We start from the raw sequence: 23,501 nt of genomic DNA on the forward strand, positions 1-23,501 counted from the left end.
TTGGTTTCATGGTTTTTACAAAAACCTGGTAAGCTAAAATGTGTATATGTCAAATCCGCTCCAATGTTTGAATCTCTGCATTGATGATTGATCCATGATCATGAAAAGAGCCCCGTCACGCCAACCTATTTCTCCGCTGGCGTTTGCGCCTTTTTACAATGCATGAACCTGCTATATATATATATATATAGAGAGAGAGAGAGAGAGAGATTTAATTCTCAACAAATTTTAATCACTAAATCAATCCCTAATTTTTTATTGTTAGAGAAAAAATAATCCTCATATCAAATTTTAGTAAAAATTAGACAAATGAGTCACTATTGTTATCTGATTAAGATATAACAATAATTAAGATATAACAATCTCTCAAAATTTTTAAATTCTCAAATTAATCCATCTGTTTAAACGAACAATCTGATATAAAAAGACTAATTTATCTAACAAAATAAAAATTTAGAGGCCAATTTAATAATTAAAATTTGGAGTATTACTCAACGTCTTCCTTTTATAAACTTTAGTTCCATTAGGAGCTCTATCCCTTACACATTGCCTCTTGAAGCAGCCACACCCTGGCACTGCTGGGATGTGCACTGTAGTTAGTGGTTTGTGTTACATGACCAAAAGGGATAAAACTTGACAATCTAAAGCCTCACAAGTTTATAAAAATTATACAATGTGCCTAATTTACATTGAAAGTTTAGAAATTTTTTTTTTTTAAAGATAAATGACATAGAAAGCTACCTTCTACTACGTTCAAATGATTTCCAAGTTGCTAGAGATCCAAGTTTTCTGTCAATTTCAGAGATCGTTGATTCTTCTATTGTTGAACTCAAATATCATTTTCCGTATTCAAGTCTAACAAAGAAATGGCAACTAGCCAAAAACTAAACCAAATTTCATAAAGTTCTTGCACCTATAGTCTAACCTCAATGGCAACAAAAGCTCTGCCAGACATTATTGATCTGAAATGCATATCCAGATTCACTAATTCAAGAGATTTGAAACGGTGGGAAATTTTATTCTCTCCTCCTTGGGTATCTCTGCATACCTACAAGGGACAAATTTTAATAGATTAGCATTTTGTAACAAAGAAGAATGACAAAAAGGAGTTTGAAGTTTGAACACAGTTTTTTTTATTTTTTTGGTTTCTCAAGGTATTTCTCAACCCAACAGGCCAAGGACTAATCCGCCACAATACTGAACTCCATTTAAGGGTTTGCCATTGGCCAACGGATTGCTGCACACAAGGCAAAATTCAAACCCCCGACGCTTGCTTAAGCGGACTAGTGAAATTTGAACACAGTTAGCGGTTATCTTTTACATATCTTATTTGAGCTTAGGGTGTCTTACTTGACTTCCATCCCTCCCCAAATAGGGCGTGTCATTAGAAGAATGTTTTTACATCTATGGAAATTTTACACAAAACCCTTGCATCGAAATGATTTTACAACGTAAGATTCCCAGGAATTTAAAACTTTTTCACGAACCACATGCTTCCTCAGAAAATTCTAGCTCTATTACCTTTGTTATAAAAAAGAATTAAAAACAAGAGAATAATTTGAATTACCTTTGCTCATAGCCATCGGGTTGAAAAATTGGATCCCATAAAAAATCAGTGGATCCTCTTGGAGGAACAATCTTCCCCTATCATGACAGCAAAACATGAGTTAGCAAAACATCAAGTCACGCATGGAACTCCGTAACTGAATTTATTTACTTTTGCAACTTCAAGAAATAATTAGATTCATGTTTGTTTACTAAAACATGACGGTCAATTCAAAGAAAATGTGTATAATATACAACAATAAAGTCTTGTCCCACTAAGTGGGGTCGGTTACATGAATCAAACGACGACATTGTGCTTTGTCATGTATCATGTCTACAGAGAGACCATTTACATGTAGATCTCGTTTGACCACCTCATGGATGGTCTTCTTAGGTCTTCCTCTGCCTTTCGCCCTTTGTCCATCTTTCATCTCATCCACCCTCCTGACTGGATGTTCTATTGGTCTTCTTCTCACATGTCTAAACCATCTGAGATGCGATTCAACCATCTTTTTCACAATGGGTGCTACTCCAACTCTCTCCCTTATATCTTCGTTCCTTATTTTATCCAATCGCGTATGACCACTCATCCATCTCAACATCTTCATATCTGACACACTCAGCTTATGTTCGTGCTCCCCTTTAGTCGCCCAACACTCCGTACCATAAAACATAGCCGGTTTTATAGCGGTGCGATAGAATTTACCTTTAAGTTTTAAAGGCACCTTTTTGTCGCATATAAAACCAGATGCCCAACATCTCCATTATCCTGTATGATGCACCTAAGATACTTAAAATTTTTAACTTTTCGTAGGATGTTTTCTCTAATCGTCACCTCTATATTAGGGTTTTCCCTTCTCAGACTGAACTTACATTCCATATATTCCGTCTTGCTACGGCTTATGCGTAGACCATACACTTCTAGAACTTCTCTCCATAACTCTAACTTCTTATTTAGGTCTTCCCTTGACTCTCTCATAAGGACGATATCATCGGCAAAAAGCATGCACCATGGCACAAGCTCTTGGATGTGCTCTGTGAGTACTTCCAAGATTAATGTGAAAAGATATGGACTTAGAATTATCCCTGGTGTAATCCTATACTAATAGGAAATTCCTCTGTCACACCACCTTGAGTCTTCACATTAGTTGTGGCCCCATCATACATGTCTTTAATTGCACAAATATATGCAATCATTACTCTCCTCTTTTCTAAAACCTTCCATAAGACCTCCCTTGGTACTCTATCATACGCTTTTTCCAAATCAATAAACAACATATGTAGATCCCTTTTATTACTACGATACCTCTTCATTATCCTTCTTAATAGGTATATCGCTTCAGTGGTAGATCTGCCTGTCATAAATCCAAATTGGTTCTCTGTTACTTGTGTCTCTTTTCTCAATCTCCGTTCTATCACCCTTTCCCATAACTTTATAGTATGACTCATAAGCTTGATTCTTCTATAGTTTCCGCAACTTTGTATATCCCCCTTATTCTTGTAGATAGGTACCAAGGTGCTCTTTCTCCACTCATCAGACATCTTCTTTGACCTTAAAATCTCATTAAATGACTTGGTTAACCAGTTAATGCCTTTTTCTCCAAGACCCTTCCAAACCTCAATCGGGATATTATCAGGTCCTACTGCCCTGCCATTTTTCATCTGCTTTAGAGTCTCTTTTACCTCGAAATCTCGAAACCTTCGATAGTAGTTAAAGTTTTGATCTTCTTCCCTGGTGCATAACCAACCAAGGCTCGAAAGAGTCTTTTGTCCCTCATTAAATAACTCGTAGAAGTAGCTCTTCCACCTTTCATTAATCTTCTCCTCTTGAGCCAACACCTCTCCATCCTTATTCTTTATGCACTTAACCTGATCCAAATCTCTCGTTCTTTTTTCACGGCTCTTTGCGATTCTATATATAACTTTCTCCTTTTCTGCCCAAAGACTGGTAGAGACCATCATATGCTCTTGTTCTTACTTCACTTACAGCCATTTTTGTCTCTTTCTTAGCCGCCTTATATTTTTCCCAGTTATCTGCGTTGCGGCATAAAGACCACTCTTTAAAGCACTCTCTTTTTATCTTTATCTTTTCTTGTACACTCGCATTCCACCACTAGGACTCCTTGTCTCTTGGTCCTATTCTTTTAGATTCACCAAAACTTTCTTTTGCTGTTCTTCTAATAACTTCTGCTATCTCCCTCCACATCTCTTCCGCGCTTCCATTCATATCCCACTTTGCCTCTTCTCCTACCTATCAAAGGAAGTTTCTTTGTTCCTCACCTTTCATCCACCACCACCTCGTCCTTGGGTTCTTCGTATGATGTCTTTTCCTCAACTTTTGCTCAACGTGAAAATCCATGACGAATATTCTATGTTGTGTTGTCAAACTCTCTCCCGGAATAATTTTACAATTAATGCAAAATTTTCGGTCGACTCTCCTCAACAAGAAGAAGTCGATTTGAGAGCTTGTCATGCCACTCTTATAGGTTTAAGATGTTCGTCTCTCTTTTTAAAACATGTATTTGTGATGAAAAGATCAAAGGTTGAGAAAAAGTCCAAAATAGTTTTACCTTCATCATTGATCACCCCGAAACCATGGCCTCCGTGAATACTCGCATATCCAGTCACTTCTCTCCCAACATGGCCATTTAAATCTCCTCCTAAGAAAATCTTATCTTCCAAAGGTATGTCCTGAACCAAACTCTCTAGATCCTCCCAAAACCTTATCTTGTGTTGTTCGTCCGAACCCACTTGCAGTGCATATGCGCTAATCACATGGAAAGCACATCCCTCCACCACAAATTTGATAGAGATGATCTGATCTCCTACCATCTTGACATCCACTACGTCCTTCTTCCACTGATTATCCACAACTATTCCAACCCCATTTCTATTCTTCACATTTCCTGTATACCAAAGTTTGAAACCAGAAGTATCCAACTCCCTAGCCTTCGCACCAACCCATTTTGTTTCTTGTAGGCATGCAATGTTAATCTTCTTCCTTGTCATGGTGTCCACCACCTCCATGGACTTTTCTGTTAGAGTGCTTATGTTCCATGTCCCAAATCTCAACCTTCTGTCGCTCCAACCTTTACCTTTTACTTTGTGAACTTAGCTTATTTACCCTCGTCCGTTCACGAAAACGCGAGAACCCTTGCTCATTTAACACTACATCCGGGCACCAATGCAGCTGCTCTTGCTCATTTGACACCGTACTCGAGCCATACAGCACGTTGCTTCCGGGCAACGACCTAGCTTTAGCGCAATAATGTCTTTGATTCATGTCACGGGAATTCGACTATATTTTTATGTTGGTTGTCGAAGACCTAACACAACCCTCCTCCTTTATCCGGACTTGGGACCGGCTATGTACCGCAAATGTAACATAGGCGGAGTTAAAATGTGTATAATATGTGGTAGACAAAAACACCATATGGGATTTCAGAGAAATACCGGAGTTTTTCCAAGCAAATGTGATAGGTTCCCTATTTGGGCCAATCGCAAAGGAAAATACACATAAGGCATAAGCTGATTTATTATCATATGCCCTCAACAAATTGTTGAGACCTGGAAAATAAGTTGGAAATGAGTAGATCAGATTCTGAGATATCCTGAAGAAAGGCACTCAAAGAAGTGAAGGTTAATTCAGAATAAATCAGCTTACGGACAACCTTCATGACCAATCTTCTGCAAAAACCATTTGCTGCATGATTTATTAAACTCGTTAGACTATGACAAAAGATTGCATATAACCTTAGGTAGATCCACATATGAATAATATATTAGAATAATCCAACTTCTTAGTGATTAAAAACTAGTTTTGGTATTGACTAAGAGTCTAAGACTTAAGTCGTTCAGCTAGCTATACATTCAATAGTTGTTATAAGTTAAAATTCACATTTCTAACATTTTTCCCTGTTCGATTATACATCTTAACCCTCCCAAAAACTCTTCTAGTGATTTTTGAGTAGTAGAATATTTAGCTTCTTAAGAAGTATTTAAAACACTAAAAGGAAGCGGCTGTCACTGCATATCCAAACACAAAAGAACTCAGTTGCAAATTTAGTTCTTTACACACAAGCGCTTAAATTCTTTTTACACAAATAGGCCCTAACCGACTCTTCCACCCCCTTTCTATTGATCTGTAAATGTTCAACCTTTGTTAACAGCTTTTCCTGCCAAGGTTATTCTTATTCCTGCTGCCTTATTATCTATATCACTCTTATTGGCTGGTATTATTCGATTCGAATAGGTCCTAGAAGGTAAACTTTTACTGAATTACAGTCAAAGAATGTTGGACTGCAGAATTCTAATCATGTGCAAAGACAGTCATAATGGATGGGCAGAGAAACTGGGATGAATATGATTAGAAATGTCAAAAATGTGGAAAGGATTGGATTAGCTATGCATTCCCTAGGTGGAGTCTAAAACTGACATAAGTGGATAGAAAGAGATAAGTGGATTTATGATACAATATCAAGCCCAAAGCCAAACGAAAATCCATGTAACAAACCCGAGTTTGTAGGAAGATGGGTTTGTTGTTGCAGTGAAAATGCATTTCTACAACACACAGTGAATAATAAAGCATAGCACTCTTGATTCAACCCTTGTTCGAAAGTATTCAGTAGCTCCACTGGAACAAGTCTATGAAAAACATATGAGAAAGATCACTTATCATCGGAAGGAAGAAGACGGAGTGGAATTTGGCTAATTCAGAAAAAGCGCAGAGGAAGAAAATCAGATTTCAGAAAGTCAAGCGGAGGTGAGAAAAAAAGAAAGATAATCACTGTGCTATCATACAATTGGAACACTGCAAATAAGGCTGCATCAATAAGAAGTTCCAACTTTAATGTACACAATGGATCCATTTTGAGTATTTACTTTAAATAAATTCATCAACATTGAGCCTAGACCCCTTAAGAAATATAATTAACTTTAAGACCACTTGTACAACTTCTCAGCTATAGAGCTAATTTCAGGGCTGAAATAAAAACTGACAAGATAAAACATTTTCTTAACCATTTGGATGATGTATATGGTCATAATCTTACTAGAACAAATGAATCATATGCAAATGGTGAATCAAATATAAATTGGTAGCATATAGTGATTTCCACTACCAAGACAGTACTACCATCACAGATTTATGATCAAGAAATAAAAGTGGGTTTAAATTTTGATATGAACAATCTGACACAGTGCTTATTCAGCAACTATTCTTACATACAAGGGAACCCATTCCTAAAATGTTATAGAATGACCCCCTGCTTTCATTTGTCGATCTACCACCGTATTATTAACCAATTTTGAGAAATTGTCCTTTTCCTTATTCTTTTATTTTCATAGTATCAAGGTATTGGTCTTATAGAACAGACATAAAATAAAAAACACTTTTTGTGAACCCAAAAAGAGAGTAACTTAAGATGATGATAAAATGTGAAATAGAACTTACATGTAAGGCCCTGTAAAAAAAAAATTAAAAACATTCAAACAAAAGCAGTGTCAGGTTGAATACTACTCCCAACTTAGAATGATGTAAAATAAGATAATTATACCATCCTGGAAGACCTTTCATCGCATTTAAACAAAGGCAAGTGTCTTCAACCAACACAGGTCCATTAACCTTAACATACATTTGAAAAGCCATCAGAAAGGTTAAAAAATTGAGGGAAAAAAAGAAAATTCGACCCTAAAATCACACACATAATGGAATCAGTGAAAGCCAGATTGTGAGTGAATAACTGGAGCAGCCAAACGAGCCTTCTCTTTGGAGATATCTTCAGGCCCTCCTTGCATCTCTGGCACTGCAAAAACAAAACAAAACCCTTATAAGAATAAAAACAAAAAACAAACAGAAGAAAGGGTTAAATTAAAAGAATTAGAGAGAAAGAGTGAAGTATTACAGTCAAGTTTGAGGGACTGAAATGGTATGGACCGGCCCAAGATGGCACGAACTTCATCAATCTTTTTGGCATTGCCAGTTACAAAAGTAACAGGACGTGATAGTACCAATCCAGAAGCCATTTCGCCAAACCAAAGCTTCTTCCGGCTTTTATTTTGCTTCTGGTGTTAGAAGGTACAGAGAGAACCACACACCAGTAGTGTATAGTGAGTTCTTGACTCCTTGGGAATTGGGAGTGGCTATAGTGGCTGCAAGCAATGCTTTGCATCAACTATGAGAAAGAGACAAACCGCACTGTTGATAATTTATAATTTCTATCAATTGGATTTTTGACTATTTATTGTATATTGATATGTTTTGATGCTAGTGTTTTGAGTTGTTACCAAGGTTATGTGATTGTTCTTTATTGTATATTAATCTGTAATAGGCAAGTCAATTGGATTTTTTTTTTTTTCTTTAGTTGTTGTACATTGATCTATTTTGATGCTGGTGTGTGAAGGTTAGACTCCCTCATCTCATGCCACTCTTCAATTGGATTCGCACCTTGAAGCTGTGTGTCATCTTGTTGAACGAGGGACATTAAGAGTTGCCTTTGTTCTAGTGATAATGAAACTTTGGAGTTATTATGATCTGCAAACTGAGATGAGGTTAGGCTGCCTTTATCATTACATTTCTCTTTGGGAGTCATATTATTGATGCTGACTCCTTTGGATTGTTGCTTCATATGGGGAGGAAACCCATGCTTTTGGTAGCATACGTCTACCAAGTGACCGACGTTGTTGCAGAAGGAACAAATTTTGGTGTAACCTCCTCTACTAGAATTACCACAGCCTCTGTCACGTGCTCCTCTACCAAAGCCACCTCTCCCAAGTGAAGTGTTTCTCGTAGTGTCATCTCGGTTGTTGGAGTTATCACTATTGGTAGCAGCCAAAAAATTTTGTAGATTTCGAGTAACTCCATCACGCAGTTGTCTTGCTGTGTGAGCAAAGAAAAGACTTCGTTACGCTTAACCACTGCTTCAATTCTCCTCTTTCAATCCTAAAAGACCATACTCTTACATCAAAGTAGATCGTCACCAATAAAAATCAGGTTGACAATGCAACGAGCAACCAAAGCCTGCTTTGTCATACAAGGTCTTAATTTAAGGACATCCTTCTCAAACTCCCAAACTTTAGCGACACTACCAGTAATCACCGCATGAGCAAATCCCATGTTTGAAGTGATGGAAGCGATTTGAATCCCTCATAATAATGTCCCTCTCAGTAATTTTGGATATGAACTTAGCTGCATTATGGCAATCACCACAGACACGCAAGTTCTTGAATATCCTAATGGGACTTCTTGGTGGGGTGCTAATAATACCAAATGCCATTGCCAATCTCTCGCAATGACTCATCAAAATCTGCTCTTTCTCGTCATCCTCAACATCTTGCAGGACAAAACTGTAGTCCGGAACATAACCGAGGCTCTTCATTTTGGAAGCCAAAACCCTTAATTCTTCGTATATCTCTGTGCATTTAGGATGGGTTTGGTTCCCAGTGTAGAAGACTTCAACTATATTTCCCACTACAACAGAACTCCATCCAGGAATCTTCTTCAGACCGCGACCTCTGGCCAATGATCTTACTTTAGTCACCCCTTCCCATTTGCCAACGTTTGCATACATATTTGACAGCAAAACATAATAGCCAACATTTTCAGAATCAACTTCCAACAAACGACTTGAAGCAAAGGTACCCAAATCTACATTTCCATGTATTCTACAAGCACTTAGAAGAGCACCCCAGATCGACGCATCAGGCTGCATCGACATGCTGCTCACTAAATTATACGCCTTCTCCAAATATCCAGCTCTTCCAAGCAAATCAACCATGCAACCATAATGTCTTAAATTTGGCTTGATTCCATACTCTTTCTGCATCAAATCAAAACAGCGTTCACCCTCATTCACTAACCCAGAATGACTACATGCCGACAACAAAGATATGAATGTGATATGATCTGGCTCTACCCCTTCAGCTAGCATATCCTTAAAAAGTTGGAGTGCTACTTCTCCATCCCCATGAATCCCAAGAGACGATATTATGGCATTCCAAGGAACTGAAGTTTCCCGTGGAATTTCATTGAATAATGACATGCCATCAACTAACCTCCCACATTTTCCGTACATGTCAATTAGGCTGGTAGCCACAAAGACATCCTTGTACAGACAGTTCTTAATTAACCTTCCATGAATTTTCATTCCCTGTTGCAAAGCTCCAACGTGTGAATATGCAGGGAGAATGCTCACCCATGTCCCTTGGGTGGGGATTATCTTTGTACACTCTTCCATCATGTTGAAAGCATCAATTGCCTCACTTGCAAGACCATTCTGCGTGTAACCTGTGATCAAAGTGTTCCATGATATTATATCTTTAACAGGAAGTTGTTCAAAAACCGTGCAAGCACAATCCATAGCTCCCAATTTTGCATACATATTCACAAGTGCATTTCCAATCACAACATCCTTTTCAAGCCATTCATGCCTAATAATGAATCCATGAATTGAACTGCTTATCCTTCGATCACTTAACTGACCAAAGATTGAAGCCAAACTCACAATTGTCAAAAACTCAGGCTGAATTCCAACAAACTGCATCTCTTTAAACAACCTGAGTGCAGTAGTTGGATCATCATTCTGCTCGTATGCAGCAATTATAGAATTCCAAGATACCCGATCCCTAACTTCCATGTGATCAAAAACCCTCTGTGCATCCCCAAGCCTTCCAAACTTTGAATACACATTGATCAAAGCATTTGATACAAACACGTCCATCTCCAAACCATGCTTTATCACATACAAGTGAATCAACATCCCGCTAACAATATCACCCGACTGCGCACAAACAGGAAGTACACTCGACACAGTAACAGGATCCATCTTCAGCCCCTCACTTCTCATCCTATTCAAGACATGCAATGCCTCGTCAGCATTCCCATTCTGACAAAACGCGGAAATCATTGCATTCCACATACCCACATCTCGATCAGGCATTTCATCAAACAGCTCATATGCAACATCCAAAGCACCAAACCGCGAATACAAGTTGATCAATGAGGCAGCCACAAATACATCCCGTTCAAAACCCAACTTCACAACATAGCAATGTATCTTCTTGCCATCAATCAGATTCACACAAGCTTTCAACACAGGTGGAAACGTATAAAAATCAGGCCTTAAACCAGATACTAACAAGAATTCATTGAAACAGCTCAATGCCTCATGGCGCCGGCAGCTGCGAACATAAGCAGCCACCATTGAATTCCAAGAAAAGATATTCTTTCTCTGAAGCTGGTTGAAGGTGGAGCGAGAGAATGTGATGTCCCCAAGAGATGCATACAAATTAACCAGCTTTGTTGACAAAATAACATCTTGAGCTTTTCCCAGCACAATGAGAAGAGTGTGAAGCATCTTAGCGATGTTGATGTCCCTGCAAACTCGGATCAGAACGTCGAAATTGAAATCGAAATCGAAACCGGAAGTGGAAGTGCCAAGTTTGATGCTCTTGTGGAAGTGTATGGGAGTTGCATGTGCATGGTGAAGCCATCTCTGCAATGAAAGAACCTTGGAAACGAGACGAGGTTGAGTTTGGAAATGGGCACAAATGTGAGAAGTGAACACATACATAGGAGTGAAGAGTGGCATGAGATGAGGGAGCCTAACCTTCACAATGCCAGCATCAAAATAGATCAATATATAATAACTAAAAAGGAAATTCCAATTGACAGCAATTGCCAATCACAGATTAATAAAGAACAATCACAACCTTGGTCACAAGAATACTAGCATCAAAACCAAAGTTTTGAAAACTGAACCGGTCATCGAACTATTATAGTTACTGGTTCACTAGTTTACTGGTCCAACCGGAAAAACCGTTTTATAATAAAATAATAAATAAAATATAAATAAGCATACTAAAACATAATTATAGTCTAATATAAATCTTAAAATGTCATTCAAATTTAAAATATTATATCAACTAAAGTCTTATGATCTTATCAAAATACAAATTCAAAAGTCAAATAAAAAAAAAAGATATCTAAAGATTAACAAGTTAACAAGGTTTCGGCGTAAACTTTTTCAGATTAACAATGAACAGCAACAATGAGCATAATTTCAGCATAATTTTAAGAAAGGCTAATAAACCTTTTCAAATATTAATAATGAGTAGTAGCAATGAGCATAATTTCAGCTAAATTATTTTTAGCACAGCACAAAACAAAAAAAAATTAACAATGAGCAGTAGCAATGAGCATAATTTTAGCATAATTTTCAGCATAATCTTAACAAAGGCTAAATAAACTTTTTCAAATATTAACAATGAGTAGTAGCAAGGAGCATAATTTCAGCTAAATCATTTTCAGCACAGCACAAAAAAAAAGCAACAAAACAGAGTACAGCACAGCACAGTAGTAGCCATGAGCTAAGCTAATCATTCAACAATTCAATCTGAACAGCACTAACAGTAGTAGAATCCTAAATCAAAGAACAAAGAACCAAGAACGAAAAATTCAAAAAGAAAAACGAAGAAATCAATCTGAGTAGCACTAGCAGAATCGTAAACCTTCATTCTGACTTCTGAGCAGTCTGAGTAGAGGGGCAGAAGCGCGCCGGAGACAGAGGCTAGGCGACGAGCACGACGGTGGTGGGTTGGAAGAAGCTGCAGCTAACAAACGAAGAGCAGACTCTAACACACCGAGCTCGAGGAAGAAGCTGCGATTGGTGGGTTAGAAACTTCAAGCACCACGACCAAACGAAGACGGTGGTGCCTAAGCGCGACGAACGGCGGCAGTCCTTGCAGCAGTGGAGAAGCTAGGGTTTCGGTGGCAACACAAGTCTGAACTGAAGAGAAGGAGAAGATAGGGTAACTGGGTAGCGTTTCACATTTTTCTTCCCCAATTAAACTTCAAAACGGCGCCATTTCCTTCAAACCGGCAGGTTCCCGGACCGGTCCAACCGGCCAGTTCTCGGTCAGTTCAGCAGCCCTCCACCAATTTTTTTTATCGCGGTTTTACATGGCTGGCTGGACCGTTAATGCTGCCAGTTCACAGTTGGACCAGTCTGACCAGCCTGTCCTGTCTAGTTTTCATAACATTGATCAAAACTAAGGTTGCAAGAACCGAACCGGTCAATAGTTTAGTGGTTCAACCGGGATTCAACCAGTTTAATTAAATAAAAATAAAATTATTAAAAATTTTATATAATTTCAAATATTTAAATTCAATGAATTGTAAGCTAATAGAATTCAAAATTTCACAATTTCACATAATAAATTATCTATAATTTACCATTAAAAGTTCACAAACAACTTCAAACATCAAAGTTTATAATTAGAAAAATCGAAATGCACATATATGCTCCTCATCACAAATCATAATCATCACAAAGTAAACTAGCGCAACTGATCAATATTAGCTAAGAGCAATTATTTGGTATTCTTCAGACTAATTAAGGTATTCCCATATAAAGTACACTATTAAGGAAACTAACATTAAGTCATATATGATACTAAACAAACTTAACACAGGTTCATATAACTTAGAATGCCACATCCCCAAAAAAATAACATAGTGAAATTTCAGGGCTTTCAACAATTTTCTGGTCAGCTTTAGATGAAGCTATGTATTTTGCAACATTGGCGCAGCAAACAAGCTTATCAGTTTTCTCATCCGGGATTTCAACTGAACTCTTTTTCCAGCATCAATCAGAGCCAAATCCAATTGAAGAGCACAAGTATCTCAATTACATATTGACACACTCATTCCCAGCAAAGCACCAACGAGTCAGATTCAGAAAAATCAGTAACCAACAACTCAGAAATCAGAATCAATATAACAAAACTTAACAATGCAGTGAAACACATAAAGGATAACACTTATCCGCCACCAGAAGAAACAACAATAAAAACAAGTTTTTAAGTTTAACTAATTTTACTCACGAACAAGCCAACAACTAATAAATTAACTCCGAATTAGAACAATAGCACAAAAATAACTCAGAAAATTACCAATAATCAACAATAATTAAGCCAGAAGTCAGAACAAAATAACAACAATCCAGCTCAGTTAATACCAATGAACAAGGAAGAAAAATAACTCAGAAAACAAGAATTAACCCAGGAAAACAACAATCAACAATCAACATAATTAAATCCAGAAAAATAGCAATTAAATCCCAAAAATGAAACTGAACAAGCAGTGGAGCGATGGAGGCTTACAAACTCAGAAATTCAGTAACCCAAAATAAGCATAAATTAACAAAATCAGAAATCAGAAAACCAAACAAAAGTTCAAAAAACAAGCAAAATAAATTGAAGCAGCAGTGCTTACTGGCGGCCAAGCAGGAAAGTGACGGCGACGGAGGAATGGGAAGTGACAGCAACGGACGACAGGAAGTGAGCTCGGACAGAGAGTAAGGGACAGCTTGAAGAGGGATGCTGGCCTCGGACAGAGAGAGGGAGCTCGAAGAGACGACCGATCAACCTTCACGACGGCGACGCCACCGGATCAACGCGTCGAGAAGAGGAGCGATGAGAACTAAGAAGAGTTCGGCTCTGCGATGAGAAGAGTGCGACGGCACCCACGCTTTGTCCCCGCCGGCGGCGACAGCACCCTGTACTGGAGGAGAAGAGCTCGGCGATGAGGGACGGTGATGGTAGCTGGCTGGGCTTAGGGTTAGGTTTCAGAGGGTGAGAGAAAGGGTGAATGGGGGTGGGATATTTCCTCGTTCTTTTCCTTCTGATTGCAAAACAGCGTCGTTTTTCATTGATGCCCCGAACTGGAAACCATGACAAAACCCGGCTGGTTTCGGTGATTCACCAATTAACCGTTGATTTGGTCGATTTCCTTATGGATTTTTTAAGCTGTGTTTGTTTATGTAGACAGGACACTGAGATTAAGATATAGAGATATAAAATTGTATTTAACGGAAGAGATATAGATAAAGACAATGTGTCTAAAGATACTAAATTAATATATTTTGTATTTAGAAACATTAAATTTAAGGATGGCAATTTTTTCTGGCGGAGCGGGTATCCGCGGGAAATTACCCACTGGGGGACAGATTGGGGATCATTTTCTCCCCGCGGAGACGGGGGACGGGTATCCATTTAATAAACGGGGCGGGAGCAGGGAGAGAAGTACCCGTCCCGTGATACCCGTATAATATCCGTATAGATGAAATTACATAAATATCCTTATATATATATATGATGGAAACCTAAAAATCTAATTCACGCCTCTCTCTCTCACTCACTCACTCCCTCATCAGATCGCTCTCACTCTCTCAGGTCTCACCCTCTTCTTCTTCCATCCTCCCTTGTTGGTGTCGCTATGTGCTTGGTTATCACAGTGTTGGCGCCGCCTGCACCCGTGTGGCCTAGAGGAGAATCGTCGCAGTTTTCATCATCTTCAGATCTGTCATCACCAGATCTGTCATCATCATCTTCTTCATATCTGTCTCACAGCCATGTCTCTGCTATCATCTTCTTCTTCAGATCTGTCATCACCAGCCATGCCTCTGCGTCTAGAGGAGAGGAGAGCTGTCTTCACGCTGCGCGCCTGAGGAGAAACGTCGCAGTTTTCATCACCGTTCATAGGAGAGTTGTCTTCGTTGTTGCCGTCATAGGAGCGAGATCTGCCTTCGGCCCCGTCTAGAGAAGATCGTCCTTCATCGCTGTCAGAGGAGAGCCGCTGCTGCTCACCTTCCTCCTCCGCCTCTGTTTTGCCGTTTTAATGTATATTTTGATTTTTAATTGATGAAATTCCTTTAGTTTGAATTTTATTACTGTGAAATTGGATTTAGGATTAGGGTTTGAATTTTGTTAATTGGTAAATTTGGATTTAGAGATTGATTTTGATGCTGTGAAATTGAATTTAGGGTTCGGAGTTTGAACTCTTACTGGAAAATTGGGAAATTGGATTACAGTACTGAGTTTGGGTTTAAACTATGTATCTTTTATTTTTCAATTTTGCTGTTCTTTTTATATGTTTTTGAATTTTTTTTAAAATCCGTGGATATCCGCGGAGACCCCGATCCCCGGCAGATACGAAGTCCCCGTTACCCGTCGCGGAGACAAGGCGGGGACGGGGACGGATTATGGGTGGTGGGGGCGGGGGACGGGGGCATGTCCCCGCCCCCATGGGGAACCGTTGTCATCCCTAATTGAATTAGTATATTTTGTGTCCATTCTGACAAGAAGGACACAGAAACACTAACAAGGAACATAACTTATTTTTCATTTTTTCTTTCATTATTCTTATTATTTTTTCATAATATTTTTTACTATTATATTTTTCATCTCAAATTTTTTGAATGAAAAAAATAGAATAAATTGGATTTTCATCATTTGTTCTAGTTTATCACCAAAAAGAATACAAGAACACAAAATTTTGTGTCTCTGTCCTTTATATCTTGTTCTCGGTGTCTTGTCCTATCCTGTTCTCAAAAACAAACACAGCCACAGAACGGTTTTATATCTTAACCGAACTGATTAAGTGACCGATTAATTCGGTCGAATTGGCCAATTTGGTTCAATTTTCAAAACATTGATCAAAACAGATCAATATATAATAAATAATCAAAATTTCAATGGATAGAAATTACTAACTACATATCAAAAAGATCAATATATAATAAAATTCACATAAAAAAGAAAGCAATCAGATTCATAAATAATAACATAAAAAAAATAAAGACCCAACTCGATCCTTGTCTATTTTTAGTTGTTTACGATGGATAAGGCACTCCTTTCAAAAAAAAAAAGGGACACTTCGATTCTCAATTTTTTTATTCTAGGGCAATAGGATTCCTCTATTAAAAAATTCGTTAAACAGTAACAAAAATTAGTTTTGTGAGAATTTTATTTGTAATTTGTGGGGGTTTTAATTTCTCACAAAGTTCTTTTCAACAATATAACCAACTTACAACTATGATTACTAGGGGTTTTTTTGTAAATAAAATAAAATAATTAATTATTTCCCCAGAAAAGATTTTTCAACTTTATTTTCAAGGATACGATTTTTTTTTTTTAAATAACAGCAATTTCGCCGCACCCTCAGCGAACTCTATAATTTATACAGAGTTTGCCGTACTCCTGGCAAACTCTATAATTAGCTTGCGTTGTGAATTAGAAGGTAATTAATGGAATAATTAAAAATTATAGAGTTCGCCGGGAGTGCGGCGAACTTGCTGTTATTTCCAAAAAAAAAAAGTCGTATCCTTGAAAATAAAGTTGAAAAATCTTTTTTGGGGAAATAATTAATTATTTTATTTTATTTACGAAAAAAATCCATGATTATTACTACTATCACCTTCTTCATTCTCATAATTATCACTTCCATATCTATTATTTCTATTATGTAACCATACTTTATCACTATTGTTATCTCCTCTATTGTTAATCACAAGTATTCAACATGAATTTAAACAAATAAGCATCTTGAGTTAAGTGATTAAGTGCAAATTGAAGCACAAACACAACAGCAATAACAATTTTAACTTAGGCATTGAGCACAAATTACCACTGCACAAATACATCTAGAAATTGAGTAACTATTACAAGTAGAGACGGACCTAAGTTAGAGAGAAAGAGAGGGCATTTGCCTCCATTTGGTGATGAAAAATTAATAATAATTATATATAAATAAATATATTTGATTCTATTATTATATTATCTTAGTTCCTATATTAAATTATAAATTATTTTTTTGAGAATTATGTTAAAAAAATTTTGTTAAATTTAATATGCAATTATATATGTCGCATTAAATTTAATTTAGTATCAAAATTAAAAATAAAAAATAATAAATAATGATAATGTTCTTTTTAAAATAGTCAATTAATTAATTACTAAATTGATAGATTGATGCTTAGTTTTTTAAATATAAATAAAATTTTTATTTTTTTTAAATTTGTTGAGATAAAAAAATTTTATTTATATATTAAATAATAAAAAATTATAAGAAACTGATTTTTAGTTATCTAACATTAATTTTTTTTAATTATAAAAATTCTCAATTTTTTAGAGACTTGAGGGTTTAAATTTTAAGATAAATAACATAATTTTAAGAAATTGACTGATATTAATTGAAATTAGTTGAAAAAAGTTAACTTTTTAAATTTGAATTCTATTTCATATTCTTTATTTTAACTCTTATACATAATTATTATAAATATAAGTAAAATTATTATTATTATTATTATTATTATTATTATTATTATTATTATTATTATTATTATTATATAATTTTAGTTTCAAAAATTATAAATATTTTTTTTGTGTCTTTCAAATTATAAATATATTGATGTTTAACAAAATTTATTTTAGTATATTTTTGTCCCCATTATTAAAATTTTCTAGGTCCGTCACTAATTACAAGAATGCAGCAGTAGTGATAACTTAGACTCAGAAATTCATCAAAGTTATCATTACTGCACAAATCATTCAGAATTTGTTCACTCCAGCAGCAGCCATCAACAGGAATAAAGCAATAATAAACAACTATGCAGCAGCATCAAACATATCAGTTTAGCACAGGACAAATCAATGAAGCAGCAACATTTTCAAACAGTAGCATTAATTAAAACAAACCCAAATCTACTATTCACGCCAGATTCTCTAACCACCTAATCAACTAAGCATGCATAAACTAACTAAACTAAATTAAGCAAAATTAACTATAAGGCAAAAAAGCATATTTTTACACTTAAGCACAATTTAAAGGAGAATTACAAAATCATGCTATTTCGTTGAATAAATGTGAGAAAAGGGGATAAAATCTCCCAAAATAAGCACAAGATAAACCACAAAATTTGGGTTTATCAAACCTCCCCACACTTAAACCAAGCATGTCCTCATGCTAAAATCAAGAAAGAAACAAAGGGTGTCAACATTTATTCAATGTAAACTACCTAGATGCAATCTATCTAAATGAATACAATTACTTGGTCAAAATAAATCAATTCCCAAGAATATATATACAGTACAAGGGCTAAAGCAATAGCAATCAAAGCAAACCCACAATTGAATTGAGTTATTAAAATAGTTCACAAACTTGCAAGAAAGATGATCATGGGTAGAGGCATGTAATTGAGCGACCGAATCCTCACCGGATGTGTATCTGCTCAGTTGCTCAAGTGTTTGGGGTTGATTCACTCAATTCTCTCCTAATCATGCTTTCCAAGATTTGTTTTTCATCTAACAATCAACAATTATTTCATGCATGCATACAAATATCATGAGGTCTTTCCCATAAGGTGTAATGGGGTTAGGATCGAGGTAAGGATGCATATGGTCAAGTGAGTTTGAGATCTGAATCTTTGATAAGCTTAAACTTCCCACGTAACCTATATAACAACCTATACATTTTCAAAGCTAACCTAACTTCCCATTCTTCATTTTTTTACATAGTCATGCATTCTCTTTTCACTTCACCGCACGTATGCATTGATTTTTATTGAACTTTACTTTGGGGTATTTTGTCCCCTTTTTATTACTTTTCTTTTTCTTCTTTTTCTATTTTTTTTCTTTTATATATATATATATATTCTTTTTGTTTTTCTCATTTTTTTTCTTTTCAAACAAAAATATATACAAGAATATCAATGCAAATGGTTTAACATTCAATGCATGAGTGTGTACCCAATTCCCATGATTTTCAACAAAATCACAAAATACACTTTTATCTCTACCTAATGTTCCCAATTCTCCCAAAATCAAATGATAAACATTCTCACTAGCCTAAGCTAATCAAAGATCCAAACAAGGGACATTTATTGTTTTTCACTTAGGGCTTGTAACGTGCTAAAATTAAGAACAAATGGGTTAAGCATAGGCTCAAAGTTAGTTAACAATGGAAGATAAAAGGTAGGCTATTTGGATAAGTGAGCTATTCGAAACAATGACCTCAATCATATAAATGCATTCATATACAAAATAATGGACATAGAGAATCAAACAAATCAAAGATTACAATCATAGAAAGAGAATAATGCACACAAGAATGAAAATAAGTGGTTGTATGATGTAACCACACAATTAGGCTCAAATCTCACATGTTTGTGTTCTTAGCTCAAAAATCATGTTCCACAATATATGTAATTCAAACAAGTTCTAAAAAATTTTTTTTCTTTTTTTTAATCAATTGGAGTGCCTATAGATAAATTTCTTGAAAAATCTCATTATTTTGACTGAGCTTATTATGCAAAATAATAAAATGCAACTAAAATTCCTAGAAGACCTAAAATGAGATGCAAAAGTGTTGGGATTAGAAATTTGTCACCCAAGAACGCCGACTGGTCGGACGACCTCCCCACACTTAAAAGTTTGCATCGTCCTCGGTGCACTCAAAGATGAGCAAGGGGGTATGGCGACTCTTCGAGTTGCTACCTTCAGCTGGTAGGTCAACCGGTTGCTGCGTGTTTTTCCTTCTGCCTCCGTTCTTGTTTATGGTGCATCATTCATGAAAAATAAAAGAATAACACCGTAAGATGAGAAAGTACAAAATCAAGAAAGCGTGCATTGTTGGAATGAGGTGAATCACTAGAATGGAGTGAGTGAATTAGTGTGACATTAGTGAAAAATAGGTGTGTGAATTCTAAATCAGGCGCCCTTTAGAACACACACGCTATCATAGAAAGCTATGTCACAATTACACAAAGAGAGTATGCACTTCACTCATTCTAGTGTGCTTGAAATACTTTAAAAGACTTGTAGGTTAAGTCAATCAAACATGTGAAGAAGCATAAAAGCATTCAAGCAAAGTCAAGCAATTGTGAATTGGATAATGGATGGACATTGATTGATGCGCAAGGTAACTTTAATGAACAAGATGGAATGTGAAACTTACCCATCAAACAATGACACATATTGAAGTTTATTTGCAACACCTAAGTGACGTAGAGGTGGATCACATGGATGCTATGGAACTTAAGAAAGAGAATATAGAAGTGAAAACCAATCACATAGCAAGCATGGTCCACAAAGCTCAAAAAGCTCAAAAAAATGTCACTAGGTAAGCTTTCGATCCAATTTCCCAATTCCAAAATCTCAACGCATGAAATAGGTGATGTGAATACGGATCAAACATAGCAAGCATCACCTAAAGAAAATGCATTGATAATGTACAATTGCCTAACGATGGATGATGAATGCATGGTGGCCAAAACATGTAATTCAAAGAGTTAAGATGCATGAAGGCAATGTAACATGTACTTGATATTCAAAACATTAAACATTAAGAACTCGAAACCAAGTAACAAAATTGTACCCTCAACAAAGAATCCAATAATGAATATCAAAAACAATTATGCTGAAATAGCATTAAGTTAATAATAAGCAGTAAACAAGATTAATAATCCAACACTTATAATGAAACAGAAAAAAAATAAACATGAAACAAACTAACTAAACAACTAACTAATCAACTAACTAAAAGAAATGGTGTTATATGGTGTTTAGTAGTGTTGGATGATGTTTGAAGGGTGGAAAGAAGAGAAGAGAAGAGAGAAGAAGGAAAGGAATGGAAAGAAGAGAAGAAAAAGAGATGGGTCATGCAGGGTATCCACGCGTACGCGTATGTCACGCGTGCGCATGAAAGTGGTCAAATGGGGACGACGCGTACGCGTGTATCACATGTGCGCGTCAATGGGTTATTTAAAGAGCGACGCGTACGTGAGGTGCGCGTACGCGTGGGTAGCTTTGCGCAAAAGGCACAATGTTCGCACATTGTAGGCGCAACTCTCTGGAAAATTGCCTGGAGGTGAAATTTTTGCATCCACGCGTACGCGTGGGTGACACGTGCACGTGGATGGTTGAAAATGCTTGTGTCACACGTACGCGTGATGCACGCATGCGCGTGGGTGGATGCTCTGTTTTTCAAAAAAAAAATTTCATGTTTTTGCACTAAACCAAGCATTCCAAACCTCCAAATAGCTACCAAAACACCATAAAACCTTATTCAACATATTAAACTACCAACTAGACTCAACAAACCAATAAAAACATGAAATTAAACTAATTACCAATATGTACAAAAGAGAAAAAAGAAAGATTTTACCATAGTGGGGTGTCTCCCACCTAGCACTTTTTTTATTGTCTTTAAGTTAGACTTATGGGGAGCTCTTCTTCATCAAGGTGGCTTGTGCTTGAATCCATCCTTGAACATCCACCAATGCTTGGACTTCCAAGAAGCTCCATCATTCAAAATTGATATCTCCAAGTTTTGATGGAGTTCTTCACAAACCATGAGCTCCCAAAGTTGATCCTCACATTGTAATCTGGGATCCCATACTTTGTTTTGACACCCGTCTTGAAGTTGATCATGATAATTCTCACTAGGTGGTAGAAAAGGTGAATTCTCACGAAGGCACCAAACTACCCTCCTAGACCCATCCAATTGAGCACTATACCAATCCATGCTCCTCAAGTTTGAGCTTCCCACCATAATGAGTCTAGACTTACAATGCCAACCACTAAACATCCCCCTCTTACGCTTAATTCCACAAAGCGCCCTAAGTTGGCCATCCGTTTCAAGCAAACCAAATTCAAGTGGGATAATAAAGCTAAGAGTTAGGAGTTTTACCCACTCAAATGAAGGATTAGATGGCAACCTAGGTGGAGGAGTTCCCAGCGGTCTTGACAAAGCATGTTCCACTCCCGTCCATCCTCTTCTAGAGGCTTTCACCACTTGGCAAGGTTCTTCAAGCTCTACCTCTTGCCAAGCTTCCTCAAGTTCAAGCTCTTCTTCACCAATTTCTTCAAGCTCTTCCCCATCACTCAAATCATAGATAGGACGTTTAGTGAAATCTACCTCATCATCAATTCCAAGCATAGTGGGGAAGGACTCATCATGCTCAAAAGGATCATATGTTGATGCGAAATCATCATAGATAGGAGGGCTTGTTGCTTGGAACACTTCTTCCAATTCTTCACTCACAATATGCCTTGGAGGTGGCACATCTTCTCCAACATTGCTTTCTAGTCCAATGGAAGAAGACTCAACAAGATCATCAAGGGGATTGGTCAATGTGAACAAAAAATCACTAATGATGGAATCCACTTCTTGATCAATTTTTCTCAACTTTCTATCTACTTCCTTAACATCATTCTCCTCCTTAACATCAATTTCATACTCCATGGAAGGAGGCTCTTCAACTTGAGATTCCTCTATGTGCTCAACATATCCTAAACACCCAACCACTACTTCCTCTTGTTTAATAATCTCTACATCTTCCTCTTGTTGTACTTCTTGCTTTAACTCCTCTTCCTCTTGGCTTCTAGCTCCCTAAACTCCTTTTCCGTCCCCTCTTGTTGCCTTAGAATACGAGATTCTAGATCTCTTAGTTCTAGCATAAGGGTTTCATCGGAGGGCGGTGGTGGAAGAGAGCATTCATTGTTTGAGGAAAAGGGATTGTAGTTGGAAGGTGGTCCATATTGGTGAAAGTCTTGAGGTGGTGTATGTGGAATTTGTGGTTTATGGGAGTATTAGTATTGAAATGGTGGTGGCTCTAGATATGGTTCATAGGGTGGTTGGTATGGTGGATATGGGTTAGGATCATTTGGGGGTGAATGGTAGTATGAAGCTTGTGAATGAGGTTGTTGGGGACTATGTTGAGGGAAAGGGTCATATGTATGTGGTTGTCGTGGTTGGCAATCACAATAGGGGTCGTCACACACATTGGATTGGTATTCATTAGGATTTGGATTGTACCCATGAGAATCCGGAGGAGGTTGTTGCCAAGAGGGTTGTCCATAAGCTTGGGCCTCCTCCCATCTTTGATTTCCAAAGCCTTGATGCATGTTGTCATTAAAGCTTCCATTTCCTATAACATAATTTGAACCACACTCATAGCCAAAGTGATGAGAATTCATGGTGACAAGAGAAAACAAAAACAAAAACTAACAAGGAACAAAGAGAGCAAAATCCTACAACTAGCAAAAACCAACAAACAAACCAAAAATCAAGCTATTCACAATATATACAATAGCCAATAACATAGCACCATTGCAATTCC

At 36.9% G+C, this 23,501-nt stretch overlaps 1 protein-coding gene and 1 pseudogene across 4 annotated transcripts; both read right to left on the bottom strand.

Moving 5' to 3' along the window:
* Positions 1-926: 926 nt before the first annotated feature.
* LOC110267851 (inosine triphosphate pyrophosphatase-like) lies at positions 927-12,191 on the bottom strand (annotated as a pseudogene).
* On the bottom strand, positions 7,926-14,309 carry LOC107622717 (pentatricopeptide repeat-containing protein At4g33990-like). 4 transcript variants are annotated; one of them, XM_016324709.3, is made up of 2 exons: positions 13,817-14,309; positions 7,926-11,150 (listed from the first exon to the last, which is right to left on the bottom strand). In XM_016324709.3, the coding sequence occupies exon 2, from the start codon at positions 11,130-11,132 to the stop codon at positions 8,628-8,630; it is 2,505 nt and encodes an 834-aa protein (XP_016180195.1). In that variant the 5' UTR covers positions 11,133-11,150; positions 13,817-14,309; the 3' UTR covers positions 7,926-8,627. The 4 variants fall into 4 exon arrangements, with proteins under 4 accessions (XP_016180195.1, XP_016180196.1, XP_088363530.1 ...); XM_016324710.3 differs by having other exon boundaries at positions 7,926-11,145; positions 13,817-14,289; XM_088507404.1 differs by lacking the exon at positions 13,817-14,309 and adding an exon at positions 12,052-12,191.
* Between the last annotated feature and the right edge of the window lie 9,192 nt (positions 14,310-23,501).

This window comes from Arachis ipaensis, chromosome B10, assembly GCF_059453495.1.
Source record: "Arachis ipaensis isolate K30076 ecotype BB chromosome B10, ASM5945349v1, whole genome shotgun sequence".
NCBI lineage: Eukaryota > Viridiplantae > Streptophyta > Magnoliopsida > Fabales > Fabaceae > Arachis > Arachis ipaensis.